Below are 26448 nucleotides of genomic sequence, written 5' to 3' on the forward strand. Positions count from 1 at the left end.
CATGGCAGCTCTTGGCTAGGTTTGGGATTTTAGGGGAAAGCCTGAGAAGAGAGATTTGAGGTGGGTACAACAGACAATGGCAGCAGAGTGGACAAATACAGACGAGGCTGTGGTTATGGGACGTGGCCAGTCCCCTGACCTGTTGGACCGTGGCTGCATCTATCAGACAGGGGTCACAAACAGCTCCCCAGTCCCTCCTGTGAATTCCAAAACCTAAACAACTGTCATACCAGAGGTCTTCCCCAACTCACTGGGCAGCAGAACCTGACCTACCTTGGCATGGGGTCACTTACAGACAATGTCCCCGCCTGCTGGGAACATTCATCTGTTTCCTGCAGAAACACTGATGGGGTTATTTCGAAGTGTCATATGGGGTACTGAGGGTACAGTGTACTGTGTGGACTCTAAACCATGTCGCCTCTCAAAACTGAAAAATCCTGGATCCTAAAACATACATGGCACCAAGGGTTTCAGGTCAAGGCTTGCTGGCCGAGTGCCACACCTCAGATATCTAGCAGGGGAGCTGACCTTGGAGGACTGCACCGTGCTTGATAATCATTTCCATCTTGCGCACTGCAAGGGATGCTCAAGGCAGTTTTCAATGTGTGGGCCTGAAGCTGGGAAAGAGAAATGGACTACGATTTCCAGTAGGGAGGTTCTGGGAGCCACCTGTGTTGACTCGCTTTCTTCTCATGGCTGGCTGCCTGAGCTGTGTGACCCTGGGGCCAGCCCTGCTATTCTGGCTGCTTTGCTCTCTAGTGACTCTGAGACCATGTCTAGAAACTGAAGCGTGGCTCTGATGGGTTGGATGTTGGCAAAATACCCCGAGATTCAGGCCGCCTGATTTCCTGCTAAAGAGCCTGCCACTGATCTTTACTCGGTCAGCTTTAACCAAGATAAAAGCACATTTCAAAAGGTAAATATTTTTAAATGATATATATGAGCACTTCCACTTCCAACCAATAAGGAGTAACAGGGATGGGATTTGCTCTCCTTCCTGAAACAACCAAAAAGGCAGACAAAATATGTGAAAAAATGGTACTCAGACTCTGGACACTAGGCAAGGAAGAGTGATCCCTGAGAGATGGAAAATATCCAGGTGAGCCCTGAAATCGCCACAGCCGGGAAACTCATGAGTTTCCCACCATAGGACAGGGGAGGGGACCTGAGGTACAGCACCTCCCAAAGGCCCTACCTAAAAACTGCTCTAAAATAGTCTACTGTAAAAAAAATGCTCAAACCAAAAGAAGGCAGAAAAAGAGGAAAAGGGGAACAAAGAAAGATGGACAAGTAGAAACCCGATAGCAAGATGATTGGTTTACACTTAACCATACCAACAATCACATTTTATAAAGTTATAAACACTTCTTTTAAAAGGCAGAGGTTGTATGCTCTGGGTGAAAAAGAAAGATCCATTTACATGCTATCAACAAGAAATCCACCTTAAATATACTGGTTAAAAGTAATGGGATCTGGGTCGGCCCGGTGGCTCAGGCTGTTGGAGCTCCACGCTCCTAACACTGAAGGCTGCCAGTTCGATTCCCACATGGGCCAGTGGGCTCTCAACCACAAGGCTGGCGGTTTAAAACACTCCTGGACTCCCGCAGGGGATGGTGGGCTCCGCCCCCTGCAACTAACAAGGCAACTGGACCTGGAGCTGAGCTGCGCCCTCCACAATGAAGATTGAACTTGACCTGGCAAAAGTCCTGAAAGTTACCCAATAAAGTCCTGTTCCCTCTCCGCCAATAAAATCTTAAAAAAAAAAAAAAAAAAATCCCAGCAAGCTTTAAAAAAAGAAAGAAAAAAGTAATGGGATCTAAAAGCAGTATGGTACTCTGGATTGGACTCAAAGACGACTTCAGAGAAAAAGTGATGAAATTCAAATAAAGCCTGTTACTTAGTTAATAGTAATGTGCTAATGTTGGTTTCTTAGTTTTAACAAATATTGTACAATAATGTGAGATGACAGCATTAGGGGAAACTGGGTGTAGGATATGCAGGACTCTGAATTACCTCTGCAGCTTTTTTGTAAACCTAAAATAATTCTGAAACGCAAATTTTAATTTATAAATGTAAAAAGATAGAAGATCAAATATGCTAACAGTAAAAACATAATATGTAGTTATCAATAGAAAAGTTTGTAACAATGGAAAATGTAAAGGAAGCTGCCCCTTAATGTTCCGCCACCTACTGTAACTACAGTGACCTGTCCCTGAACTGGACTGGATAATTTTATCAGTCATGGATGGAAACACACGGCAGACTCGAAAGGTTACAAAAAGTTTATAGAAAGGCCTGTTTACAGACATAGTCCAAATACTTCAGCGTAACATCCATGGCCTTGCTACTTGCCCACTTCTCCGCACCTACTTCTTTATTCCAGGACCTCACATACCTCTGTTCTGCCACAGCCCCCTGCTCCTCCCACCGCTTCCCATCCCAACTCCCCAAGATGGGCTTATTTCTCGCCTCAAATGTCTGAACACGCTGTTCCCTCCACCAGGTGCGCCATTCCAGTTTTATTTACTGGGGAAGCTTCCCTTTCCGGTGGAGCCTGTTCTCACTCTTTCTTAGAGTTCGTCATTCTCTTCCCCGGGCTTCCACATCCCTGTACGGTGAGCAGTCTTACAATTACCAACACCCTCGTTTATAGCTAGAAATAATAATAATGGCTACCACTAACAAGGCTGCGTGGAAGGGCGCAGAGCCCAGCTCAGCGGCGCGTCGCCCCTCCGGGCCACCATCCCCACCGGGTCTTCCGGCTTGCCTAAAACGCCCACTGCGTCATTGCGTAGGCGGGAGGGCGGACTCAAGTCAAGTTCGCGGCGTCCATTGGCTGTGCAGAGCCGAGGGAGGCGGAGCAAGGACTCCGCGTGACGTCAGGACGCCGCGGTCTGGACGTCGATACCCAAAGAAGACTAGAGACTGCGGGGTCGCGAGCATTTCCGCGGCTGTGTCGCTGTCTCCTTGGGCCGCTGCTGCTGAGTCCCGGGGGTGGACGGCGGAGGTGAGTGTCGGGAGCGGCGGGCGGGGAGACGAGCACGGCAACTCCTTTCAGTCTTACGCCCTGCGGACCTCGAGGCCTTGGTGGCCGTCACCCCAACGGACATCGCGCGCGAGCGTCTACTGGGTGTGGTGGGCACGGGCGCACTGCGCCTGCGCACGCGGGGTGGGGCGCGCTGCCGCGCACCCTCGTTCCTGTGCAGTCTGTCTCTGCTCTCCCGTCCCTCCCTTGGAATTTTTGAGCCCCCGGCGCCCCTTTCTTCAACTCCCTTTGACCAGGCGGTTCCAAGCGGAGGACGGCGTTGCCCCGGGCGACGGGTGGGTCTTGCGCCGTCGTCTTCCCGGGAACGTAGTGCGCATGCGTGGCGCGGTCGGGGCGGTGGTTCCTGGGCCTGTCGCTGGGATCTGGGCGGGCTCTTCTTCCGCCTAGCGCCCTCCTTCGCCTTCCCCGCGCCTGCTTCGCGGACAGGTGCCCCTCGCCTCCCGCCGGTTCCTGCCTCCTCCCTTTAGATTTGCCCAGGACCCTCACTCCGGCCCCGACTTCCCCCCAGTCTCCTTCCTGTCCTGCCACCCTACCAGTACCCTGCTCATGACCCTCTGCTTCACCCTGGTCTGGTTCTTTTAAGACCTTTTTTTCATAGGGCGTTTTCCAGCTCCAGACTCCTTTTCCTGTCACCTCACTTCTTGTAGGATTGTCGAGTTCTCAAGCGGGACTCGCCTTGAGCCCGTCCGTGCTTGTCAGTTATCCCCTCAAGTTTAGGCCCCCCAATTCTTGCCCCCAAGACACCCATTCACTTCCTCGTACTCCTCTCCATCCCACTATTACCTTCCAAAACACGTTTTGGACCTCTTGAGGCGTCCCCACGCTTTCTCTCCAGACCCCCAGCCGAAGCAATTGCCTTTTCTCTACCCCAGGAACTGCCCACGTAGGGCTCTTTGCCCTGGGAGCACCTTTCTGAAATCGTTCTTGTCAGAGCTTCCTAGGAACCCATTTCTTCACTTTGGCATTTCCCTTGCGCGCACTCAACTTCTCCTGCTTCTAGGAGGAACTTCTAGAAGTCCCCTTTTCCTCTCAGATTTTTTTCTCCATTCTCCATTGTTTTCAAAGCTCCTTGAAGTGCTTCCCTCTTTACAGAATTCTCAGAAATCTTTCCAAGTCTTCCAGCGTTAAGGGTTCATTCAGACTTTGCTTATTAAAGTGTCTTCTCTCTTCTGTTTCCTTTCAGGAATTCTTAGACATCTTAACCTTGACCGAGGTCCCCCATCCCACTCTCTGACCTTTCCGTATGTGCCTCAGGGTTCCCTCGAATCCTTCCCTTTTCTCATGGGTTTCAGATCCTTCTCTTTCCCTATGGGAAATTGCTTCAAACTTTCCTGTTTTCAAATCCTTCATTTTCCACCCACAGCAGTACCGGGAGGCCCAGGTCTTCCCCTCACCTTTTCTCCCACACCCAGAATTCTCTCCAGATTCTTTACCCTAGGGGCTCCTTTCTCAAACATCTCTTTTCTGCCTGTCTTCTCGTGAGTCCATCTGTTTCTTTCCTCACATTGTGGCATGTTTCTTGCTCCCTTTTGAGTCTCCCTAATTCATTCTTTTTCTCACAGACAGTGAAAAAGCAGTCTGGCTCCCGAGGTCCACCACTTACACCCCAAGGTCCAGATGGCGGCCAACGTGGGTGATCAACGTAGCACAGACTGGTTAGTGGGTTAGAGGGACAGAAGCCAGAGGGGAGGGCCAAAGGAAGCAAGCCCCAGTGTTGTCGTCTGGGACGGGACCTCACACAGGGTGGGGGGAAGTGACGCAGTTGTCCCTGGGGGTGGAGAGAAGGCCTTCTGGCCACAAGATACAGGAAGCATTTGGGTGTAGTGTGGACAGGGTCAAGCCTTCTGAGCTTTCGTTTTTTACAGTATAGTTCTTGTTTCACAAAACTGGTGATTCGTTCAGTGAGCTACAGTTGGGAGGCAGCCTCCAACACTTAATAGTTATTTACTTTTTTGTTAATTCTTTATTTTTTCCAAAACATTGTAATTATAACCTGCTGAGTTGGGTGGTGTCAGACAGAATTTATTGACTCACAATATTTAGACTTACTAGGCACCAGGTCCTATGTTAAGTTCTCTGGATGCTGTTAATTGTATTTGATTTTTAACAACTGCTGTGTACCAGTCACCTGGAAAAGTACCTTAGGTAGGAAATCTCATTTATTCCTCACTGTGAAACAGAAACTGGTTGTTAGCATATCATAGATTAGAAAAGTTAGGCTCCAATAAATAGAGGGAGATCTGGGATCCCAGCCCTGGTGTTTGCCTGGACCCCCTTGCCCACTGTGTGCATTGGGGAGAGCAGACTGACTCGGTGCACCCTGTGCAGGTCCTCTCAGTACAGCATGGTGGCCGGGACAGGCAGAGAGAACGGCATGGAGACGCCCATGCACGAGAACCCGGAGTGGGAGAAGGCCCGCCAGGCCCTGGCCAGCATCAGTAAAGCTGGTGCCGCTGGCAGCTCCGCCAAGGCCAGCAGCAATGGACCTGTGGCCAGCACACAGGTGAGAATGCCACATAGGCCTGAGCACCCTGATGGGGGATTGCTGGGGGAGAGACACGCATGGTGTCCCCATGTATCACCAGTACAGAGGGCTCTGAAGACACCCTAGGAGCTCTAGCGTGGGGGAAGCAAGGACTGTTCCCTTGAAGCATCCAGGGCAACATGTGTCCTTATCCCTGGGCGTCCAACCTGAAGAGGGAGACATGCCCTTGGTTCGTAAGGTGTCTGAGTCCGGGGGTGGAGGTGGTGGCTCTCCATGGGGAGATGTGGGCCCAGTTCTGTTCCATGGCAGGTGACCAGTAAATAGGTTTGCCCTTTGGAGACCATGGGGCCCGTGGGCTCCTGCACCCAGGCTTACATCAAGTGGGCTCTCTCCACAGTATGTGCCCCAGGTAGAAGCCTCGGTGCTACAGCAGCAGCAGTACTACCAGTGGTACCAGCAGTACAGCTACGCCTATCCCTACAGCTACTATTATCCCGTGGTGAGTGCTCAGCTGCGGGGTGCAGGCGGGCTCCGTGGGGCACAGCCCGGATGGTGATGGATCGAAGACGGCATGACAATTGCTGAACACGCCCCACTAACTCATCGCCCACGAGATCAATTCCCAAGCCCGCCCCTGGTCCACCAGGTTTTGTGCTATCTCGTGGTTCCAGTTACCTCTCCTCCCCACGGTCACTCCAGTTGCCATACGCTCGATGTTCCCACACCAGGTCCATTCCATACTCTGCTGCTGTTCTCCATCCCATGTGCCCACACCTTGCTGTGTCCTCACCTTCCCGAGGGCTGCACAGATGGATCCTAAAAGGAGTGCTTTTCTCTGACCAACTTTATGTGTAAAGGAGCGTCCCCTCACCCTGCACTCTATGACTTTGCTTGGCTTTTTCTTTCCTAGCTCTTAACTGCTGGTTGTGTTATATGTTTGTCTGCAACTGTGCTGTTTTGAGTGCCAGCTTCATTCGAGCATGGATTTTTGTCTTTTGTAGTGCTTAGAAGAGTTGGCACTCAGTAAATACTTGTGGAATAGAGAAATAACTTTTGAGGACTAGTGGAGGTGGGATATAGAATTAATAGTTTTTATTTTATAATTTTTCTTAATGTAAGATAATTAGGTCGTTATGCGGTAGAAAGAAAAGGGTGAGGGATGATGGAGGGAGGGCCACAGGCTGCATACAGCGTCTGAGCAGCAGGGGTGGGGGCGGCCTGCCACTAACCCTCCTTCCTGCCTTTGGCAGAGCATGTACCAGAGCTATGGCTCCCCCTCCCAGTACGGGATGGCCGGCTCCTATGGCTCAGCCACACCCCAGCAGCCATCAGCCCCCCAGCACCAAGGGACTCTGAACCAGGTAACGCCCCAGCCCAGCTCCATGTCATGTTCCAGCTGGGGATGTAGTTTTTTGAGTGGGCTAGCAATGGGGACACCTGTGTTATTTAAGTTGACCTCCTCCCCTTTTTTTTTTCCTTCTGCCAAGCAAGTCCTGCTCTGAGGCTGGGCAGAGCAGAGGTTTGGAAACCAGGATGGGTTTAGGGCTTGGCCACGGCTTGGGCCTGGGCTGTTGGGGTGATGGTGGTAGCAGCCTGTCATCTGTATCTCCCCACACGTGCAGTCACACACATTCTCTGTGTGTGTGTGATACACACACACACACATTCTGGCCTTGCACTTAATGTGCAGCTTGGAGGAGTGGTACAACCAGTGCAGGGAGGTGGGTGGACCTGGTGGTGTGGTCACGTGACCTCCACAGCTCAGCCAGTTCTTAGAGTGGGAGAGGTGATCCTGTTACAGGGCTCTTGTGCGTGTGTGCTGTCATATGTGTACCTTGGCTGGCACGGGACACGTGCTCAGACCATAACCACTGGTGGGGGGAGGATGCCACTTAACAGCTGAGGCCATGGGAGTAGCTCTGTGTCCGAGCCCGAATTCTCCCAGCTGTGGAAGGGTGATTAGTAAAAGGCCGTACCTCAGAAGAAGGACATGGCAGAGTTGAGAGCTGAGTACTGTCATAATTGTGGACAGACTGAGAGCAGCCCGAGACTCTGCTCCCGTCTTCAGCACCACTTCTTCTGACAGCCCCCGGTCCCCAGCATGGATGACAGCATGTCCTACCAGGCGCCACCCCAGCAGCTGCCCGCGGCCCAGCCCCCTCAGCCCTCCAACCCCCAACATGGGGCTCATGCTCTGAACAGCGGCCCCCAGCCTGGCACAGCCCCAGCGTCACAGCATAGCCAAGCCGGGCCTGCCTCGGGCCAGGCCTACGGGCCACACGCCTACACAGAGCCCACCAAGCCCAAGAAAGGCCAGCAGCTATGGAACCGCATGAAGCGTAAGTGGGCAGTGCAGAGAAACCGGTACACGGGGCCTTACCTGGGTGCTGGCATCGTCAGGGCCTTGGGGCAGCCGCCAGGCACTATACCTTTCCATTACCGGGGTAGGCCTAATCCTGGCTTTCACTTCCCTCACAGCGGCCCCCGGGACTGGTGGTCTCAAGTTCAACATTCAGAAACGGCCCTTCGCTGTCACCAGCCAGAGCTTCAGCTCCTCCGAGGGCCAGCACAGCAGCTTCGGCCCCCAGCCCAACCCCGAGAAGGCCCAGAACCACAGGTGACCACTCCCTTGCTCCCATGCTCAGCATCTGTGTTCAACCCCCTGCAGGTCCTCAAGAGGGGAGTGGGCCTCCCGCGGGGTTGGGAGCACAGACTGGGATGGAGAAGGAAACGCCACGTTAGGTCTGGGACACAAATCAGCTCAGTGAGTGCTAGTGACAAGGGGCTCTGCCGATGGGTGAGCCCTAGCTGAGTCCTTGCAATGCGCTTGCCCAGGGGGAGCCTCTCTGGGAAGCCAGACGATTGGCCACAGGACATGAAAGAGTACGTGGAGCGCTGCTTCACGGCCTGTGAATCGGAGGAGGACAAAGACAGGACGGAGAAGCTGCTGAAGGAGGTGCTGCAGGCCCGCCTGCAGGACGGCTCAGCCTACACCATCGACTGGAGCCGCGAGCCCCTGCCAGGGTGAGCTGCCTGGGTGCCGCGTGGGGAGGGACGAACGGCCGGGCCCAAGGTTCTACAGTCTGAGGCACCTGCTAGGCACAGCCAGCCGGGTTTGCCTCCATTTCTGCCCAAGCACGTCAGCCCAGTTGTTGTTGACATGCGTCCCCTTCCTGCCTGACGCACTGTGTCCCTGAGGTCGATGGCTGGTGGGCGGTGGGAGCACAGGTTGGTGATGCCCTGCCCTGCTTTGTTCTCAGGCTGACTCGAGATCCTGTGGCAGAGAGCCCCAAGAAGAAGCGATGGGAGGCCCCCAGCAGCCTTCACCCCCCCAGGGGGGCGGGAGCCACCAACAGGGGCGGAGCCGCCCAGTCCCAGCGAGGGACACCAGGGGCTGGGGGAGCCAGCCGAGCGAGGGGCAGCAGCTTCGCCAAGTTTGGCAACCGCAACGTCTTCATGAAGGACCACAGCTCCTCCTCCAGCACCGACTCGCGCTCCCGTTCCTCCTCCCGGTCCCCCAGCCGCCACTTCCGCCGCAGGTGCGTGCTGGCTGCAGGTTGGGGTGGGCCTGTGGGGAGCCAGGTGGGGCCTCACCTTCCTGCTTCTTCCACAGTGACTCCCACTCGGACTCTGACAGTTCCTACTCAGGGAATGAGTGTCAGCCTGTGGGCCGCAGGAACCCACCCCCCAAGGGCCGGGGGGGTAGGGGAGCCCACATGGATCGCGGCAGAGGCAGGGCACAGCGTGGGAAGAGGTGAGTCTCAGTGGTGACCAGGGAGGAGGGGCCGTGTCCTTGGGGAGGGTTGGGGAGGGAGGCACATGGCTGCTGCTGCGGTTGAGGACGGCGTCGATGCCTCCACGGGCCGCCTCCCTCCCCAGGCACGACCTGGCTCCCAAGCGCAGCCGCAAGAGGATGGTGGCCCTGGAGTGTGAGGACCCTGAGCGCGAGCTGAAGAAGCAGAAGCGGGCGGCCCGCTTCCAGCATGGACATTCCCGCCGCCTGCGCCTCGAGCCCCTGGTGCTGCAGGTGGGCGGCCTGGAGAGCAGCGGGGCTGACCCTGACTGGCAGGAGCTGCAGATCGTGGGCACCTGCCCTGACGTCACCAAGCACTACCTGCGTCTCACCTGCGCCCCCGACCCGTCTACTGTGCGCCCTGTGTCGGTAAGTGCAGGTGGGAAAGGTGGGTCAACCATGTGAGCCCACCTGGCCAGGTGGGCACTGAGGTGAACTGAAGACCCGCGTCCCGGGTGTGTGGCTTCGTCAGGAGCCTCACTCAGCCTCTGGGCTTTCATCGCTTTGAGAAGGAGAAGGACCCCAGGTCCTCCGCTGAGGCCCTCGGGACGATCCAGTGAGCACTGTGTCCCAGGTGCATGCTTGCTGGGTGCTGGAGTGGGAACCGGGCCCGGGCACACTTACTGGGCTGTGCTGTGTGTTTTTCCCTGTGACAGTAGCGAGTCACTGAGTGGTTCTCGTGTCGCGCCCTCATTTGAAACACCGAGGGAATGGAACTGTAGCGGGGTGTGGTACGTCCCTGCTCTGCCTACCTATCACGCCAAGCCTTCATCTCATTTCCTCCCCAGGTTTTGAAGAAATCACTGTGCATGGTCAAGTCCCACTGGAAAGAGAAGCAGGATTACGCCTTCGCCTGCGAACAGATGAAGTCCATCCGGCAGGACCTGACGGTGAGGTGGGGCTGAGAGGGCTTGATGGGAGCATGTGCTGCCCTGCTGTGGTCTGACCTCTATCTCCACGGACCAGGTGCAAGGTGTGCGCACGGAGTTTACCGTGGAGGTGTACGAGACGCATGCCCGTATCGCCCTGGAGAAGGTGAGTGGTGACATGCCCCAGGCTGCTCCGGGGACCCGGGTCCCCTTCCCGGGCCTCACTGTGCTCCTCCCTCCTCCCCCACCGCCAGGGTGACCATGAGGAGTTCAACCAGTGCCAGACACAGCTCAAGTCGCTATATGCAGAGAACCTGCCGGGCAACGTGGGCGAGTTCACTGCCTACCGGATCCTGTATTATATCTTCACCAAGAACTCAGGAGGTGAGGCCCTGGCCGCAGGACTGGGCGACACGGCCCGACTTGGGCCATTCTTGACTCCCTTTTGTCTGGGGCCACAGACATCACCACGGAGCTGGCGTACCTGACCCGGGAGCTGAAGACAGACCCCTGCGTGGCCCACGCCTTGGCGCTAAGGGCAGCCTGGGCTCTGGGCAACTACCACCGCTTCTTCCGGCTCTACTGCCATGCGCCCTGTATGTCTGGGTACCTCGTAGACAAGTTCGCAGATCGGGAGCGCAAGGCTGCCCTCAAGGCGATGATCAAAACGTATGTGCTGCTGAGCTCTCCCCCGGCCCTCCTCTCTTCCCTTATCTGCACATTCCCGGACGCCGGGCCTCCAGCTGCATCCCCTGTCATCTCTGGTCTCCCTCCTGGTCCCCTCTCCCCTTCTCTTTCCACACACAGCACCCTCCAGTGCCTCCTGCTTCCCTTCGCACAGCCCACCCTCTGTTCTGGCCCTCCTGTTTCTCCCTTCCTCCACCATCTCTGTCTTAGTGCGCTGGGGGTCCTTCTTTACTCCCTGCTGCTGTCTTCCTCTCGCTCACGTCACCTGGGACCCTGGCTGGTCTGCTCCTTGCTCTGGGCCCCAGCCTCCCTCCCTGCAAGTTGTGTGTCTGTCTTTCTCGGCTCTCTTGTCGCTGAGCTCCTGCTCTAGAGACAAAGAAAAGATGGTCCTGCTCTTGACAGCTTCTGGTCTGATGGGACAGGGCCATGTTCCCACTTGAGTCCTTCGAGGGTACAAAAAGGGTTAGGGAAAGAGGCATGATGCGGGGCGAACTGGACGTGGGCAGTGCTGACCCCGTCTGTGTCCTGCCGCCAGACATCGAGGGGGACCTGTGCTGCTCAGGGCAGTGAGACTCCCCCTGGGGACATAGGGCAATGTTAGGACACATCTTTTGTTGTCATGAGTTGGGGGTGCTACTGGTCTGTAGTGGGCAGAGACCAGAGGTGCTGCTGAGCAGCTTGCAGTGCGCAGGGTGCCCCACAGCCGATCATCTAGCCCTCGTGTTGGTGTTGCCGAGGTTGAGAATCCCGGTCAGGGGTCGATTGGTCCCAGGGGCCTTGATTGCCACGTCTGCTAACTTGGGCGCCATGGGGAGGGACGGTCAACCTGAAGGTTAAGGACACAGTCTAGGATCTAGTTTGGGTCAAAAAGATTGAAGGGAAAGGCCGAGCCAGGGCAGGGGCCATGGAAATAGAGGACATGGGGCAGAAACATGGAGGGTGAGGATGCATAGAATCTGGTGACTGACTGGGGGTGCGGCAGCGGCGGTGTGCCTGAAGGACCCAGAAACCCCTCCGAGTGAGTCCGCCCTGTGTGGCTGGACAGGTTCCTGCAGGGCAGTTCCCGAGCTACCGTGTGCTTGCCTTGTGGGGACACAGACAACAAGGCACCTATGGAAGGGGCCCTGGCCTGTCACTAGCCTCAGGCTCTCATGCTTTCCCACTTTTTAAATTGGTACTGGCTTTCCTGGGCAGACACGTCCCTCCATCCCAGAGTCAGGTCCCTGCACGGCAGCCAGGAGGCCAGCTCAGATGTGGGGGACAGTAGGCTCTCCCGTGCCCCCCACCCCATGTGGGCATCAGTTTGGGGCAGGACTGGTTCATGTATTTTTTACTACTTGCTTCCTAGGTGACACTGGTCAAGTGGCTCTGTCTTTGGATCTACAGTTTGCTCAGTGTTTATTTATAAAGCGTAGGGTGACATAGCTTACAGGCGAGAATTCAGTGAGTCAGTGTGACAGTACTTAGAACAGCTGTATCCTGTCACATGCCAAGTGCTCCATAAATAGTATCTCTTCTGGACAATCAGAAATCCTGTTTTGAGTATGTAGTAAGTGCTGGCCGACACCTGTGTCTGGGCATTTCCAAGGCACTAGCCCAGGGTTGGGGACTCATGAAGGCTGGGCCCCCAGAGTAGCAGTCAGCCCTGCCATCCCATGTGGTTCCGAGGTCACTACCTTTGCCTGGCCTCTGCCCCTCGGTCGCAGCAGCCCTGTTCTGAGGGACTGCTCAGGCCCTGTGCCATGGAGGAGCCAGCTGGGCCCTTCACTCCTGTCCCCTCTCCTTCCCCACCCCCCGCACAGGTAAGTGAGGGTGAGGGGGGGCACAACTGGGGTTGGGGCCATCAGCCCCACCCCGGGCCTCCCCAAGCCCCAGAGGTGGGGAGGTTAGGGGGTTAAAGGTCAGCAGGTAACGTGCTGAGGAAACCCTTTGGGTGTCCGAAGGGGGGGCACCCACTCTGGGCTTGTGGGGCCCCCCCTGCCCACCGCCCGCTTCATCACATTCTCCTCTTGTCTCCGTAGCTTCCGCCCTGCGCTGCCCGTCTCCTACCTGCAGGCCGAGCTGGCCTTCGAGGGCGAGGCTGCCTGCCGGGCCTTCCTAGAGCCCCTGGGCCTGGCCTACTCGGGCCCGGACAACACCAGCATCGACTGCCGCCTCAGCCTGGCGCAGCTGTCCGCCTTCTGAGCACCAGCACGACGGGGCGGGGTGGGGCTGCAGTCCCCAGTGCTGCCTCTGCAGATCTTGTTTTTGAGCCATGGACTTGGGTTGTAAATTAATTGTGGGGAGTGGGCTCCAGGAAGAGCCACCATCCCTGCCCCCGTTTTCCGACTGGGGAGTCTGTACAGAGATTTTTTTCTACATTTTTATTTTTTGCCTCAGAGGGACGGGACGGGGAGGAGGGGTGGGGCGCGGAGGGGTGGGGGCATGGTCTGTGTCCACTCTGTACCTCCACTAATGCTGTCTCAGTGTTTTTTCTCTCTCTCTCTCGAGCTCGTACTCCGGCACCGACCCGGCACCCTGGCTGGCCATCCCACGCCGGGGGCCAGCGGGAGAAGACAGGCCGCTCCGCCCATGCCCGCCACAGCGGGGGCACCAGCACGCTGCCCGCCGCCCGCCTCACCACAGACTCTTGTTGCCCAGCCCTCTGGGGCCTCAGTGTTTGGAGCAAGGGGAGCCCGTAGAGACTGTGCCCTGCCCTCGGCCCCCAGCCCAGAAACGCCATCGCCACGCCGCCAGCACGCCGCCACCTCGCACTGAGGACTCCGGAGGCCATCGCGGGACCTCACCGGCCGGGCCGCCTCGTCTGCAGTTGTATTAAGTTGTCTCGTGTCCCCTCCCTCCACCCCAGTGTTTCTTCTGGTTTTTTTCCCCCTTCCCTCCCTCCTCCTCCTCCTGCCCCCCCCCTGGTTCAGCACAGGTAAACGGTCCCCCTCCCTGCCTTCATGGATCACCAGCTCACGTCATGTTTCCTTCTCTTTTCTTTTTGTGTGTGTTTTAAGTTATTTTTTCTTCCTCCTCCCCCCTTTTCTTTTCGGCCCTCCCTCCCTCTTCTGCCATGTAACTGGAGGATGTGCAATGAGTTTGCAAACAGCTGGACTGTCAGGCTGCTTTTTTTCCAGATGTTCCTCCTCTGCCTCCCCTCCCTTTTCCTCTCCCCTCCCCTTTCTTTCCTTCATTCTTTTCCTTGGAGCACTGAGCACAGTTTGGAAGCTTGAGAGAAACCAAAATTAAAGAGAGAGAGAGAGAGAGCTTTGTACCTCCTGCTGGACTGGATCTCGGGTGGTTTCGGGTTGAAATCCTATTTGTCCCAGAGGTCTGGGACTATTACCCCAGGGGGACTTCAGCGAGGGGCTGGTAGGCGCCCCCTGCCCTCCCCATGACACACAGCCAGAGTTGCGTCAGGGGCTGGCTCCCTAGCTCCTGCTCTGGGCTGAACCCAGTGGCAGGGAGGCGGCCTTGGGAGCCCCGGGGCACCTTGGCCAGCGTGAGGTGGGGGTGCAGTCCCCCAGAGGGCTGTAGCACTCTGATCCCCTCAGCCTCCAGCCTCTGGCTCAGCACTTGGGCCACGGTTTCCAGGGAGGGGGAAGGTGGTGCATAGAGCACTTGGGAACCCAGGAGCACCAGCCGCCTAAACGTCAGCTGCGGGGGTGCGTCTATTCCGGGGGCTGAAAGCACGCGTCTCAGCGCTCCAATGGCGGCTGCTGCTTCTCCGGGTCCAACCAGCCTCAGTAGGGCCAGGGTTAGGTGCAGGGCCTTTGTGGGCACTGTGAATGCCGCGCACGAAGGCGCGGTTCGGACCAGCTCTTCCTGGGCCTTGGCCACCCCCAGCTGCAGCCTGGGCTCTGTCACCATGATGGCTACAAAATGCGTGGGGCGGGGCTGGTGAGGGGCTGCGCCGCTGCTGTCTTCGGGCCAGGCTCCGGGACCCCACAACACTTTAGTCTCAGGGAAGCTTTCTCCCGGGTGCCACCCTGGGGCTGCCATGGCCTGTACCACCTCAGTCCTGGCTTCGACGGCCATCTTCAGCACCCTTTTGGGCTCTGTCCATGGGGCATCCAGGCTTCTGGTCCCGTCCACTTCCTGGGTGTTGGCAGACGCCAGTGTCAGGTGATCGGCTTTAGAACCTGTCCCGCCCGGCTGCTCTGGGGCGCCAGCACGGGCAGCAGCTACCAAGTCCTGTGCTTCCCAGGCCCCTTGCGCGTCGTCATCGTGCACATCTCCGGACACTTGAGCGGTCCCGCCGTCGAGTGCGTCCAGGATGGTGGGTCCGCGGCCCTCCGCGGAGCCGGAGCCAAAGACGTGGTCCAAGCGCGAGGCGCGGTCCCACACGACTCGGTCGCGGAAGCGGAAGTACAGCACGCGGTGCTGTGGCACGGCCAACACACCGGGCCCCAGTGCCGCCAGCGGCTCGTCCCAGCAGAAGGCGCTGAAGGGCTCCTCACACACACCCAAGAAGCGGTCCGCGTAGCCCACCGAGAAGTCGGCAGGGTCCAGGCGCGGGTCCCAGCGGATGCGCTGGATAACCGCCTCGGCAGTGCGCAGCGGGGGCTTCTTGGTCCCGGCCTCGGCCCGGGCCCCGCCACTAGGCCTCGCGGGCTCCGGGGCCCCGGGGTGGGGCTGGCGGCAGCGGGCTCCGAAGTGGCAGCGGCCTTCCAGGAAGAAGCGGCAGGCCGCCGGGGGCGTGGGCTCCGCGGTGGGGGCCTCCGGGGACTCTCCGGCTGCCGCCATGGGAACCGGGGAAGGCTGGTGAGCCGGTCCTGCCCTAGCTGGCCCTGGCCCGGGCGGTGGGCAGCCCCGCCTCAACCCAGGCATTACTCTGCTGTGACGTCGCGGGCAAGCACTCCGGCCACTCCTACGCCCCCGGGGCTCTTGACTCTGGCCCAAGTGGACCGCCCTCCTAAGTCGTCTGGGAGCCTGAGCCCAACGCCTCGGCGGTCAGGCGGCTGACATGTGTGGCCCCGCCCCCAGTCCAAAAGATTTACCCCTGTGGCACTGCCTTCCCTGGTCCCTTAGCGCTCCGCACCCTACTCCAGTGATTTTCCTGTGCGGCACCGCCCTTCCTGGGTCCTTAGCGAGCCTGGTCCGCCCCTGTTTAATGATTTGCATGTGAAGCCCCGCCTCTGGACCCCTAGTGAGCCCGTCTCTGCTCCCCACCTTATGATTTGCATGTGCTGCCACGCCCCCTGGGTCCCGGGTTGTCGCTCTCGGATAACAAGACAAACTGCAGGTTCAGGACCGAACTTCGTGGCCCAGACTTGACGCTGCTGCCGCCCTCGTCCTCCGGTCGACACACTTTCGGGGGAACAAAGGGCCCTCCTCCAGGGGACCACGCCTTTTCCCGGCCACTTTCCTGTGATGCCGCTCCCAGGGTAAAGGGCAGGGTCCACTGCACTTGGCCCCGCCGCTGGAACGAGTCTGGCCGCGCGGGACCGTGTCTGGCCGGTAGCGGCACTGTCAACAGGATGAATGAATGAGGCTGTAGAAACGCCCCGTCGGGACCCGGTCCCTAGGAGGGGTCCTCCTAACCACGTCCCCGAGCTCTCTTAAAGGGGCTACAACCCATGACTTCATGCCTATCATCCGACCTCGCCCTGGCGGGTCTGGTTTCTGCGGGGACCAGAACTCCAGATGACACGCCAGACTCTTAATGGCGCCGGGACCCCATCACCCCCCTTTCACACGTGCAAAGTGAACAGACAGAACCGGGGCACAGAAGTTGGCCGTTTATGTATAAAGAAGTGGGGTGCCGGACGGCAAGGGCGTGAGGAACTGGGAGCCTACAGGCCGATGACATCGTCCAGCTCGAGGTCCGCGTTGGTGCGGCAGCGGGCCCTGGGGTGCTGCTTCCCGGAGCCGGGGTCCGCATCGGGCTTGGCGGCAGCAGCCCCTGGGCGCTCCGCGTCCATGACGCCCAGCACGGCGTCCAGCATGGAGGGGCCCAGATCCAGGTGGAAGGACAGCAACGGGTCAGTGGGTGCTGGCGCGCGAAGGGCGGATGGCGGGGGCTGCGGCACGGCGGGCGGTGGTGCGAAGCGCGGGGCCCCTCCGGGGGTCGCCCGGGGCTCAGGGGGCGGCCCCCCGCCGTGGCGACTCAGGAACGACGTGTCCCCAAAAGCGTCGCCACCTCGCCCCACGTGCAGCGTGTGCCGGAAGTCGCCGAGTGGCGCGGAGATGGAGAGGGCGCCGCGCTCCGGCCGCTTCTTGGGCTGTGCGGGGCCCAGCTGCTTCAACACAGGCATCTGCAGGGTAGGGGCGAGTCAGCCCGGCCTCCATCCGGAGGGAGCGCCCTAGCCCTAGTCCTGCCGTTCCCCCAGTGAAGAGTCTAGGCAGCCATTCCCAGGACGCCCTCCACAGGATGATGGTGGGGGGATTATTACTATTTTATAGGTGGGAAAACAAGCTCCCAGAGGCCCCGAGGTCGCATCTGCTTGATTCACATCTCAGACTCAAGTTTAGGTCTGCTCATCACCATCATGCTATACTGATCCCACTAAGAACTAACATTTGAGCTTCTTAGAGGCCAGGCAATGAGCAACCTTCAAGAGTGCTTCCCAAACTTGACAGAAACTCCAGCTCCTCACACATGGAGATTCCTGAAGACAGGGCTGGCTGCATCCAGTGGGTGCAAAGGGCACCATGCCTAGGGTCCACACACTTTCAGAGGCCAGCGAAAACGTGGAAATGTTTGAATTTATTTTAAAATGTGTGCATTATTTTTATTTTATTAAATGTGTGCATATATATATTTAAAATGTCTTTATAACAGTGCAGTTTTAAAATGCAATTTCATGTATACGAAGGGGCCCATAAAGGCTTTGGCTGGAGCACACAAAAATCATGACTGTAGGCCTGCCTGAAGATTCTAAGTCGGGAGTTTTAGGGTGGGCTTAGGAATCTGTATATAGGCACAGCATGTCTTAATTTGAATTATTTGATTTTGAAAGAAACAAAGTCTCACTTTTTGTAAGATAATGCAAATTTCTCTATGTTTAAAAATGGCAAAATGGCATAAATTTGAATCTGGCAGTTTGTGAACTGTAAGCTAAGTAGATGCCCTCTTGCCCCATGGCTGCAGCGATTCTTGATAAACAGAAATGTCTGCCAACCTTTGCCCACATCCTGGAACTTGCCTGTTTTTATGGAATTCTGGGAGGGACTCTGATGACCTTGTGCCTTTGTAATAACAGTCACTGTTATTATAATGAATGATGTTCTTTCTATTTGAATTGAGGCCCCACCTTTTGCCAGCTGTATGAGTTATGTCATCTCTCTCTGTTTCCTATCTGTAAAATGATTAAAATAGTACTAGCTTCCTTGCAGGGCACACAGAAAAGCTCAATCAAAGAAAACTATGTTGAAAATGGTATTTGTAACAGTGCCAGCCAATTGTGAGTGCTAGTGTTGGATGGCAGGATATGTGTTCCCAAACAACCACAGTGGAACAAAATTTAGATTTAATAAAATCCGACAAGGGAGACTAAACACCCAGCATTGTTCTTTTAGTAACAAGCACCCTGGGCACTATCAGTGATAATGTGGACAAAAAGGAAAGCCAAAAGGATTCAAAATAGTTGTAGATGGATGAGTTGTGAGAACTGCCCTCTATCCTACACACACACACACACACACACTTATTTGTTTTTTCTGGGAAAACTAGTTTTGTTTCACCACCTGTGCAGTGTTTCTCAAATTTCTCTGACCTCCACCTAGATGAACAAATATATTTTTATTGCAACCTGGCACACAATCACCCCGCTCTCCACATAAGGGAAATAAAAATTGTACAAAACAAGACTTACTCTTATAACATGCTAGGCACTTGGATATTTTCAATTCTAATCTATTTTGTATATTTTTTAAATGCTGACCTCTGACATTCATTAATGAATATCAATTCACAGTTTAAAGTAAAAAATGCTCTCCCAGTGCCCATTATTACACTGCAGTGATTTATAGGTGAAAAGAGCAATACTTGGAAAGCAAGCTGCCCTGGTTTGGATCTGCCTTTCCCCATTGCTGTGTGGCTTTGGGGAGTTACTTAACCTTTCTGACCTCACCTCAAAAATGGAATGACACCTGTATGATACTTCATAACCTCTTTGAAAGAATAGCTGAAATGTTGCCCATGAAAGTCTTAGCATAGTACCCTGCACACAGAAAATGCTCAATAATGTTCCGTGGAGTCCCACCTTAGGTCATTCTTTCATATTCCAGATAAGGAAACACACTCACAGTACGTGGCTTGCTGGAGGTCACAAAGCCAGTTCTGTGGGTCTTCAGAGCCCAGAGTCACTGCTTCCACTGCCTGCTGCCCTTTAAAGGGACGTCTCTCTGGGAAGCTCTGAGGAACTGCTTCTCCCTGCAAAGCCCTAGTTTGCCCCTTGTCCCATCCTCCTATTTCCCTAACAGCTGATGTCACCGTCATTTTCCAGCACCCGGCAGCACATTAAGATCTTGGTTTCTGACGTCAAACACACCTGGGCTGCCATTTCCTTTCTGTAGCACCCTGAACTTCCTCAACCTTAAACCTCAGTTTGCTCGGCTGAAAAACGGGAGTCAGAATGCGTGTGTGCTAGAGGTGGTTACAAAGTACACTCAGGATGTTCACATTTTACTTCCCAAGCACTTATTCAGGGCCAGGCGGGCGCCTACGTGCTTTACACAGATGAACAAACTCAAGTAATCCTCAGAACGACCCAAAGAGGAGAACAGTGTTATAATGTCTGATTTACACAAGTGGTGGCTGGGGCACAGAGAGGTGAAGTAACACCCTGGGTCACACAGTAGCAAATGTTGGGGGACGGATTTGGATGCCAGCACTTGAATTCCAGAGTCTAAGGATATTTGATCGCTCATAGCCCCCATAGGATAGGGCAGGCTCTGTGCATCCCATGGAAAGAATGTTTTGATTTGCTATGAAGGCCAGGGATTCCTACACCCATGACCGTGTTTGGTTCTCTTTTCTTTTTATTTATTCCAGATGAGAACAATGAAGTAAATGTGTTTTGTTTGTTTGTTGTTTTGAATGCCACCTCTTCTGCCAGCTCTGAGACCTTGGGGCAAGTCGCTCCACTTCTCCTAGCCTTGAGCCTCGTGTATTCTTAAAGAGAGGCTCTAATCTCCCTCGAGCAGAGTTCTGTGCTCAATGCAATGAGATCATACTCAGAAAAAGTCCATCACTCGGCCAAAGCTCCTACAGAGGGGCCGTTGTTTGTGACAAACGTGAAGCAGGCAGAGAGGCAATAGCGAAAATGGGACACCGGCCGCCTGCCTTCGCGCCCGGGGCTGAGGCCCTCCTCCCGCCCCCATCCGCCTCTGCCCCTTCCAGCGCGCTCCAGCTGTAGGGGCGGGGGTGGGGGGCACAGCTGGTTCTCTTCTGTCCTCTCCCAGCCCCAGCCCAGCCAGGACAGAGATAACAACCCGCTCCAGATCCGGCCGGACTGGTTCTCAGCCGGGTGGGAGACGAGGCGAGGTGGGGTGGGGCACCCTAAAGGGGGAGACCCCGGTCCCTGGGGGCTGCAGTACGCGCTTCCTGAGGCCACGTGGCTGCGGCCCAGACTCCAGCGGCCGCCGTCTCTACGGCCCTAGGTCCGCTTCCCTCTGGACCTGACTGGGGACTCCGGCCCACTACTGCCCTCACTTACCTCGTGGTCCTCGCTGAGGGGGTCCCGCGCGCTCAGGCTCAGCTCAAGCTGGGACCCCGTGTCCTGGGTTCGGAGCCCGCCTCGGCCTCCTGGTCCCAGGCCCGCACTTTCTTCCTCCTGCCTCCCGGCCGGATCTCACCTAGCAAAGGAAGTGTCACGCGGAACCTGGAAGGGGATCAGAACCCAGGCGTCCCGGCGCACGGTGCCACCTCCTCAGGCCCCCTCCTGTCTCAGGTCCCAGGAGTCCTGGCTGCCAGCTCTTACTCTTCAGCCCAGGAGTCAGGGGTCCCAGTGTCTCCCCCATTCAGACCCAGGAATCAGGGCCCCACCCCTGGCATCGGTCCCGTTTTTACCTGCACCGGGACTGAAATGTCAGCCCCTCTCGGGGGCCATGGTAGAAGCCCAAACGGGCGCGCCGTCACCGCGCAGTCCAGCTCAGTCCGTCTGGGGCAGACAGGGTTAAGGCGCAGGCCCCGCCCAGCTTTCCTTATCCCCCAAAAGTTTGCTTCTAGGATTTAAAGGACTAGAAAGCAGCGGGTGGAAAACCTGAGGCCCCTCGGGGCTGAGTGTGGGGGCGGGTGGAGGCCGTGACTGGATGTGCGCGGAGGACACGCAGAGGGGGTGGGGGATGCACAGGGCGCGCCCCCCAACCTGGCCCCGCCCCGTGCCCAGCTTGGAATTTCCTGAAACTGGGGAAGTCTGGCTGTTTGGAACAGTAATTTCTTCCAGATTGCAGCTGTTGTGGGAGTGTATGGAGAGAGAGGGAGAGAGAGAGAGAGAGAGAGAGAGAGAGAGAGAGAGAGAGAGAGAGAGAGAGAGAGAGAGAGAGAGAGAGAGAGAGAGAGAGAGAGAGAGAGAGAGAGAGAGAGAGAGAGAGAGAGAGAGAGAGAGAGAGAGAGAGAGAGAGAGAGAGAGAGAGAGAGAGAGAGAGAGAGAGAGAGAGAGAGAGAGAGAGAGAGACTGCTGAAGAAAAAATCAGTCACACAGATCATGTCTCCATTTACAATTTTGATACTTTGCTCCTCTTAGATGTGTCACTTATTCTTTTTGTTCCATTTATTCATTTGCTGCATTACAATGTTGTGGATTGTGGTGACTGAATCTTTGGTTCCCGCTGAATTTTATGTATTTATTTATTTTGCCTCATATCAGTACCCTGGGAGGGGTCTGAGTTGGGGTGGGGGCCCAAGGATGGAGAGGAAGGTATGGACCAGAAGGGATTCAGGAGGCAGGCTCACTCGGACTTGGGAATGGAAAGGGATGGGGTTGCAGGAGAGAGAGGAACCAAGGACAATGCTAGTAGCTCTCCATTGCTGCCATCACGGACCACCACAACTCACATGGCTCACAACCACCAACATTAATTATCTCACAGTTTCCATTGGGCAGAGTCCGGGTGGGTCCTGTGGGTCTCAGGAGGCCAAAATCAAGGTGTCAGCAGAGCTGTAGCCTTACTTGGACCGGTCCTCTTCCCGACTCAATTCAGTGCCTGGTGGCCATGGGACTGAAATCCTTGGCTCTTGCTGGCTGTTAGCTGGGGCTGGTCTGCTCCAGAGGCTGCCTGCATCCTTCTTGTTCTTTCCATGTGGCTCTCCACCAGCAACATTGGGTTGAGTCCCTCTTCTCTTATGCTTGAAATCTCCCTTATTTGCGGGTCTGCTCCTTCTCTCCTGCCTCCAACCAGGGAAGGATCTCTGCTTTTAGGATTTATGTGATTGATTACGTTGGGCGCACCTGAATAACAGGTGTATCAGGATTCTTCAGGAAATAGAACCAGTGGGAGTCATATAGCTACATACAGACACATATATCTCCATGTATATTATTAAGTATAGAATGAAGCTATCTCTCTAGTTAAGATATATATCTTTTTGTATAATATGTATATATGCTACACACATACACACACACACACACACAAAGTCAGAAATTAAGTTAGTGAAATTGTTGCAACGATGTTGCTAACCTTTTTTGATGTCAGAGGGATTATTCATTATGAATTTGTACCAAGTGGACAAACAATTAGCCAAGTTTACTATTTGGAAGTGCTGAAAAAACTACATGAAAAGGTTAGATGACCTGAACTTTTTGCCAACAATTCATGGCTCTTGCATCATGACAATGCACCAGCTCACACGGCACTGTCTGTGAGGGAGCTTTTAGCCAGTAAACAAATAACTGTATTTGAACACCCTCCGTACTCACCTGATCTGGCCCCCAATGACTTCTTTCTTTACCCAAAGATAAAGGAAATATTGATAGGAAGACATTTTGATGACATTCAGGACATCAAGGGTAATACAGCAACAGCTGTGATGACCATTCCAGAAAAAGAGTTCCAAAATTGCTTTAAAGTGTGTACTAGGTGCTGGCATTGGTGCATAGCTTCCCAAGGGGCGTACTTCGAAGGTGACTGTAGTGATATTCAGCAATGAGGTCTGTGGCACTTTTTCTAGGGTGAGTTCGTGAACTTAATTGACTGTGTGTGTGTGTGTGTGTATAGTATATATATACAGAGGGTGCCCCAAGAAATGTATACACATTTTAGGAAAGGAAAAAACTATTAAAATTGTAATACTCAATATATACAGATAACAAAAGATGAATACAAGTAGGGCCGGCCCAGTGGCTCAGGCGGTTAGAGCTCCCTGCTCCTAACTCCGAAGGCTGCCGGTTTGATTCCCACATGGGCCAGTGGGCTCTCAACCACAAGGTTGCCAGTTCGATTCCCCTACTCCCACAAAGGATTGTGCAACTAAGATTGAACATGGCACCTTGAGCTGAGCTGCCGCTGAGCTCCCGGATGGGTCAGTTGGTTGGAGCGCATCCTCTCAACCACAAGGTTGCCGGTTCGACTCCTGCAAGGGATGGTGAGCTGTGCCCCCTGCAACTAGAAATGGCAACTGGACCTGGAGCTGAGCTGCGCCCTCCACAACTAAGATTGAAAGGACAACAACTTGACTTGGGAAAAGTCCTAGAAGTACACACTGTTCCCCAATACAGTCCTGTTCCCCTTCCCCAATAAAATCTTGAAAAAAAAAAAAAGATGAATACAAGTCACGTTTGAGTTCGCAATTACAAGAGGTGCTCAAAGTGGTTATCATCAGCGTCCAGACACTTCTGATTACGGCGAACTACTACTTGAGCAACGTTTACCAAAGTATCCACTTGTATACATGTTTTTGGCACCCCCAGTGTAAATACTGTTTTCCCCCGAAAATAAGACCTAGCCAGGCAATCAGCTCTTATGCGTCTTTTGGAGCAAAAATTAATACAAGACCCGGTCTTATTTTACTATAAGACCGGGTCTTATAATATAATATAATATAATATAATATAATATAATATAATACTTGGTCTTATATTAATTTTTGCTCCAAAAGATGCGTTAGAGCTGATTGCCTGGCTAGGTCTTATTTTCGGGGAAAAGTATATATATATATTTTTACTGATTACCGAGTAGTACATATCCATATATATATTTGGTAATGGATATGTATTTATGTATTATTTGGTAATCAGTAAGTTCCCTATATCTATGTAATATATACACACATATATGTATATGATCTACTACAAGGAATTAGATTTTGCAATGCTAGGTGCAGACAAGCCCCAAATCTGCAGGGCAGACTGGAAACTCAGGCAGGAAAGGATGCTGCAGTCTTGAGGCAAAACTTCTTCATCCTCAGGCCTTTCAACTGACTGGCGGAGGCTTGGCCACATCCAGGGGTAATCGCCTTTCCTTGGCTTCAACTGATTGTAGGTGTTAACTACAGCAATACCTGGGTTTGTGTTTGGTTCAATGACCAGACACAATATAGCCTGGCCAAGAGGACACATAAAAGGGAACATCACACCAGGACAATCTCCCCATTTTGAGGTCTGTCACTTTAATCACACCTGCAAAGTCGCTTTACCAGGTGATGCAACGTATTCATAGGTTTCAGGGATTCGTGCCTAGACATCCTTAGAGGTGCATTCTGTCTACCCTATGACCCTAAGAGGGCAAGTCCTGGGGGATGTGAGGCCACCACAAAGGTGGAGAACTGGGAGGAGCAACAGGTGTTTGAAAGGTGCTGAAGACCATGCCCAGGAGAGACTGAAGCAGGGCCAGCTTTGTGGGTGAGTGACCTGTGCAGCCAGGTGGGACCTCACCTTCCTGCTTCTTCCACAGTGACTCCCACTCGGACTCTGACAGTTCCTACTCAGGGAATGAGTGTCAGCCTGTGGGCCGCAGGAACCCACCCCCCAAGGGCCGCGGGGGTAGGGGAGCCCACATGGATCGCGGCAGAGGCAGGGCACAGCGTGGGAAGAGGTGAGTCTCAGTGGTGACCAGGGAGGAGGGGCCGTGTCCTTGGGGAGGGTTGGGGAGGCACATGGCTGCTGCTGCGGTTGAGGATGGCGTTGATGCCTCCACGGGCCGCCTCCCTCCCCAGGCACGACCTGGCTCCCAAGTGCAGCCGCAAGAGGATGGTGGCCCTGGAGTGTGAGGACCCTGAGCGCGAGCTGAAGAAGCAGAAGCGGGCGGCCCGCTTCCAGCATGGACATTCCCGCCGCCTGCGCCTCGAGCCCCTGGTGCTGCAGGTGGGCAGCCTGGAGAGCAGCGGGGCTGACCCTGACTGGCAGGAGCTTCAGATCATGGGCACCTGCCCTGACGTCACCAAGCACTACCTGCGTCTCACCTGCGCCCCCGACCCGTCTACTGTGCGCCCTGTGCCGGTAAGTGCAGGTGGGAAAGGTGGGTCAACCATGTGAGCCCAGCTGGCCAGGTGGGCACTGAGGTGAACTGAAGACCCGCGTCCCGGGTGTGTGGCTTCGTCAGGAGCCTCACTCAGCCTCTGGGCTTTCATCGCTTTGAGAAGGAGAAGGACCCCAGGTCCTCCGCTAAAGCCCTCGGGACGATCCAGTGAGCACTGTGTCCCAGGTGCATGCTTGCTGGGTGCTGGAGTGGGAACCGGGCCCGGGCACACTTATCTGTGCTGTGCTGTGAGTCAGAGGCTATAACCATGCAGCGACCAGTGCACCCAGGGTTGGGGTTTTGCCAATAGGAAGGATTTCCAAAAACCAAAGCACTTTGAAGAGCACCATCTAGGTTCAGAGAGAGAGAGGAGAGACCCAAAGAGAGTAAAGATGGAGAGAGAGTGACCTAGAGAAAGACAGAGACACATACACAGAGAAAGAGATGTACAGTCAGAGAGAAGAGCAGAGGCCCCAGGAAGACAGAGACAAAATTACACACCTGCACAACACAAACACGGAGAGGGAGAGATTTAATGAAGAGGCACACATGGCACAGACAGAAGTGTGTGTGGGGGAGTAGATAGTGCAATGTAGAGATGAGGAGTGCAAAAACACAAACACCCCAACATAAAAGCAGACGGCATGACAAGAGCCTCTGAGGACAGAGAGACCTATAGATCCAGATCCCGAACAGTAAAAGGGGCAGAAACTCAGAGACAGGCCAGGAAAGACAGGCTGAGTGCCAGCTAGAGGGATGGAGACCAACACAGACTGAGACAGAGACAGAGAAGAAACCCAGGGAGGAAGACAGAGTCGAAGATGCAGCAATGTGGGGAGGAGAGACAGCAAAAGTGAGAACAAAAGACAGAGAAAGAGAGGAAGGGAAAGGAAGGGAAGGGAAGGGAAGGGAAGGGAAGGGAAGGGAAGGTAAAGGAAAGGAAGGGAAGGGAAGAGGGAGAGGAAGAGATACACACAGACAGAAAGGGAGAGAGAGACAGAGACAGAGCGATGCAGAGGGAAGCAGAAAAGAGGAAGTAAGTTAGGACCATTTCAACAGAGAGAGCCCCAGGAGAAGCCGACACACCAGTGAGTGGACTGCAGCTAGTCTGGCACTTCCAAGAATAGCTGAGTTCTGTCTCTGGAGCTCCCTGTGATGTGTCTCAGCTTCTTCCTTCTTTAGG

The 26448-nt window shown here is 54.9% G+C and overlaps 4 protein-coding genes across 7 annotated transcripts; 2 read left to right on the top strand and 2 right to left on the bottom strand.

Annotated features, from left to right (window-relative positions):
- The first annotated feature begins 2542 nt into the window (after positions 1 to 2542).
- On the top strand, positions 2543 to 13855 carry LOC117034388 (leukocyte receptor cluster member 8). 4 transcript variants are annotated; one of them, XM_033127226.1, is made up of 16 exons: positions 2549 to 3007; positions 4609 to 4701; positions 5375 to 5549; positions 5929 to 6030; positions 6782 to 6892; positions 7618 to 7870; positions 8010 to 8148; positions 8367 to 8555; positions 8792 to 9070; positions 9145 to 9285; positions 9411 to 9693; positions 10113 to 10214; positions 10291 to 10359; positions 10448 to 10577; positions 10655 to 10862; positions 12902 to 13855. In XM_033127226.1, the coding sequence occupies exons 2-16, from the start codon at positions 4664 to 4666 to the stop codon at positions 13062 to 13064; spliced, it is 2382 nt and encodes a 793-aa protein (XP_032983117.1). In that variant the 5' UTR covers positions 2549 to 3007; positions 4609 to 4663; the 3' UTR covers positions 13065 to 13855. The 4 variants fall into 4 exon arrangements, with proteins under 4 accessions (XP_032983116.1, XP_032983114.1, XP_032983117.1 ...); XM_033127223.1 differs by having other exon boundaries at positions 2545 to 3007; positions 10655 to 13043; XM_033127224.1 differs by lacking the exon at positions 2549 to 3007 and adding an exon at positions 3180 to 3321 and having other exon boundaries at positions 10655 to 13043.
- A 212-nt stretch (positions 13856 to 14067) lies between these two features.
- On the bottom strand, positions 14068 to 16442 carry LENG9 (leukocyte receptor cluster member 9). The gene has a single exon (XM_033127227.1). It carries the CDS (start codon positions 15690 to 15692, stop codon positions 14205 to 14207), a length of 1488 nt encoding a protein of 495 aa, XP_032983118.1. The 5' UTR covers positions 15693 to 16442; the 3' UTR covers positions 14068 to 14204.
- A 146-nt stretch (positions 16443 to 16588) lies between these two features.
- Positions 16589 to 21147, bottom strand: CDC42EP5 (CDC42 effector protein 5). Its single transcript, XM_033127229.1, has 3 exons — positions 20878 to 21147; positions 20525 to 20663; positions 16589 to 17119 (listed from the first exon to the last, which is right to left on the bottom strand). Exon 3 carries the CDS (start codon positions 17117 to 17119, stop codon positions 16658 to 16660), a length of 462 nt encoding a protein of 153 aa, XP_032983120.1. The 5' UTR covers positions 20525 to 20663; positions 20878 to 21147; the 3' UTR covers positions 16589 to 16657.
- A 3548-nt stretch (positions 21148 to 24695) lies between these two features.
- LOC117035197 (leukocyte receptor cluster member 8 homolog) lies at positions 24696 to 25297 on the top strand. Its single transcript, XM_033128952.1, has 2 exons — positions 24696 to 24842; positions 24964 to 25297. Exons 1-2 carry the CDS (start codon positions 24805 to 24807, stop codon positions 25280 to 25282), a joined length of 357 nt encoding a protein of 118 aa, XP_032984843.1. The 5' UTR covers positions 24696 to 24804; the 3' UTR covers positions 25283 to 25297.
- Positions 25298 to 26448: the final 1151 nt, after the last annotated feature.

This window comes from Rhinolophus ferrumequinum, chromosome 15 (genome assembly GCF_004115265.2).
Source record: "Rhinolophus ferrumequinum isolate MPI-CBG mRhiFer1 chromosome 15, mRhiFer1_v1.p, whole genome shotgun sequence".
NCBI lineage: Eukaryota > Metazoa > Chordata > Mammalia > Chiroptera > Rhinolophidae > Rhinolophus > Rhinolophus ferrumequinum.

What these genes read in the sequence shown, in the direction of transcription:
- LOC117034388 (XM_033127223.1), top strand. Translation starts at nt 4,664, where the DNA reads ATGGCGGCCAACGTGGGTGATCAACGTAGCACAGACTG. An exon ending in AGCCGCGAGCCCCTGCCAGG is followed by an intron (nt 8,556 to 8,791) that starts GTGAGCTGCCTG and finishes CTTTGTTCTCAG; the next exon opens with GCTGACTCGAGATCCTGTGG. An exon ending in AGCCGCCACTTCCGCCGCAG is followed by an intron (nt 9,071 to 9,144) that starts GTGCGTGCTGGC and finishes CTTCTTCCACAG; the next exon opens with TGACTCCCACTCGGACTCTG.
- LENG9 (XM_033127227.1), bottom strand. Translation starts at nt 15,692, where the DNA reads ATGCCTGGGTTGAGGCGGGGCTGCCCACCGCCCGGGCCAGGGCCAGCT.
- CDC42EP5 (XM_033127229.1), bottom strand. Translation starts at nt 17,119, where the DNA reads ATGCCTGTGTTGAAGCAGCTGGGCCCCGCACAGCCCAAGAAGCGGCCG.
- LOC117035197 (XM_033128952.1), top strand. Translation starts at nt 24,805, where the DNA reads ATGGATCGCGGCAGAGGCAGGGCACAGCGTGGGAAGAG. An exon ending in AGGGCACAGCGTGGGAAGAG is followed by an intron (nt 24,843 to 24,963) that starts GTGAGTCTCAGT and finishes CTCCCTCCCCAG; the next exon opens with GCACGACCTGGCTCCCAAGT.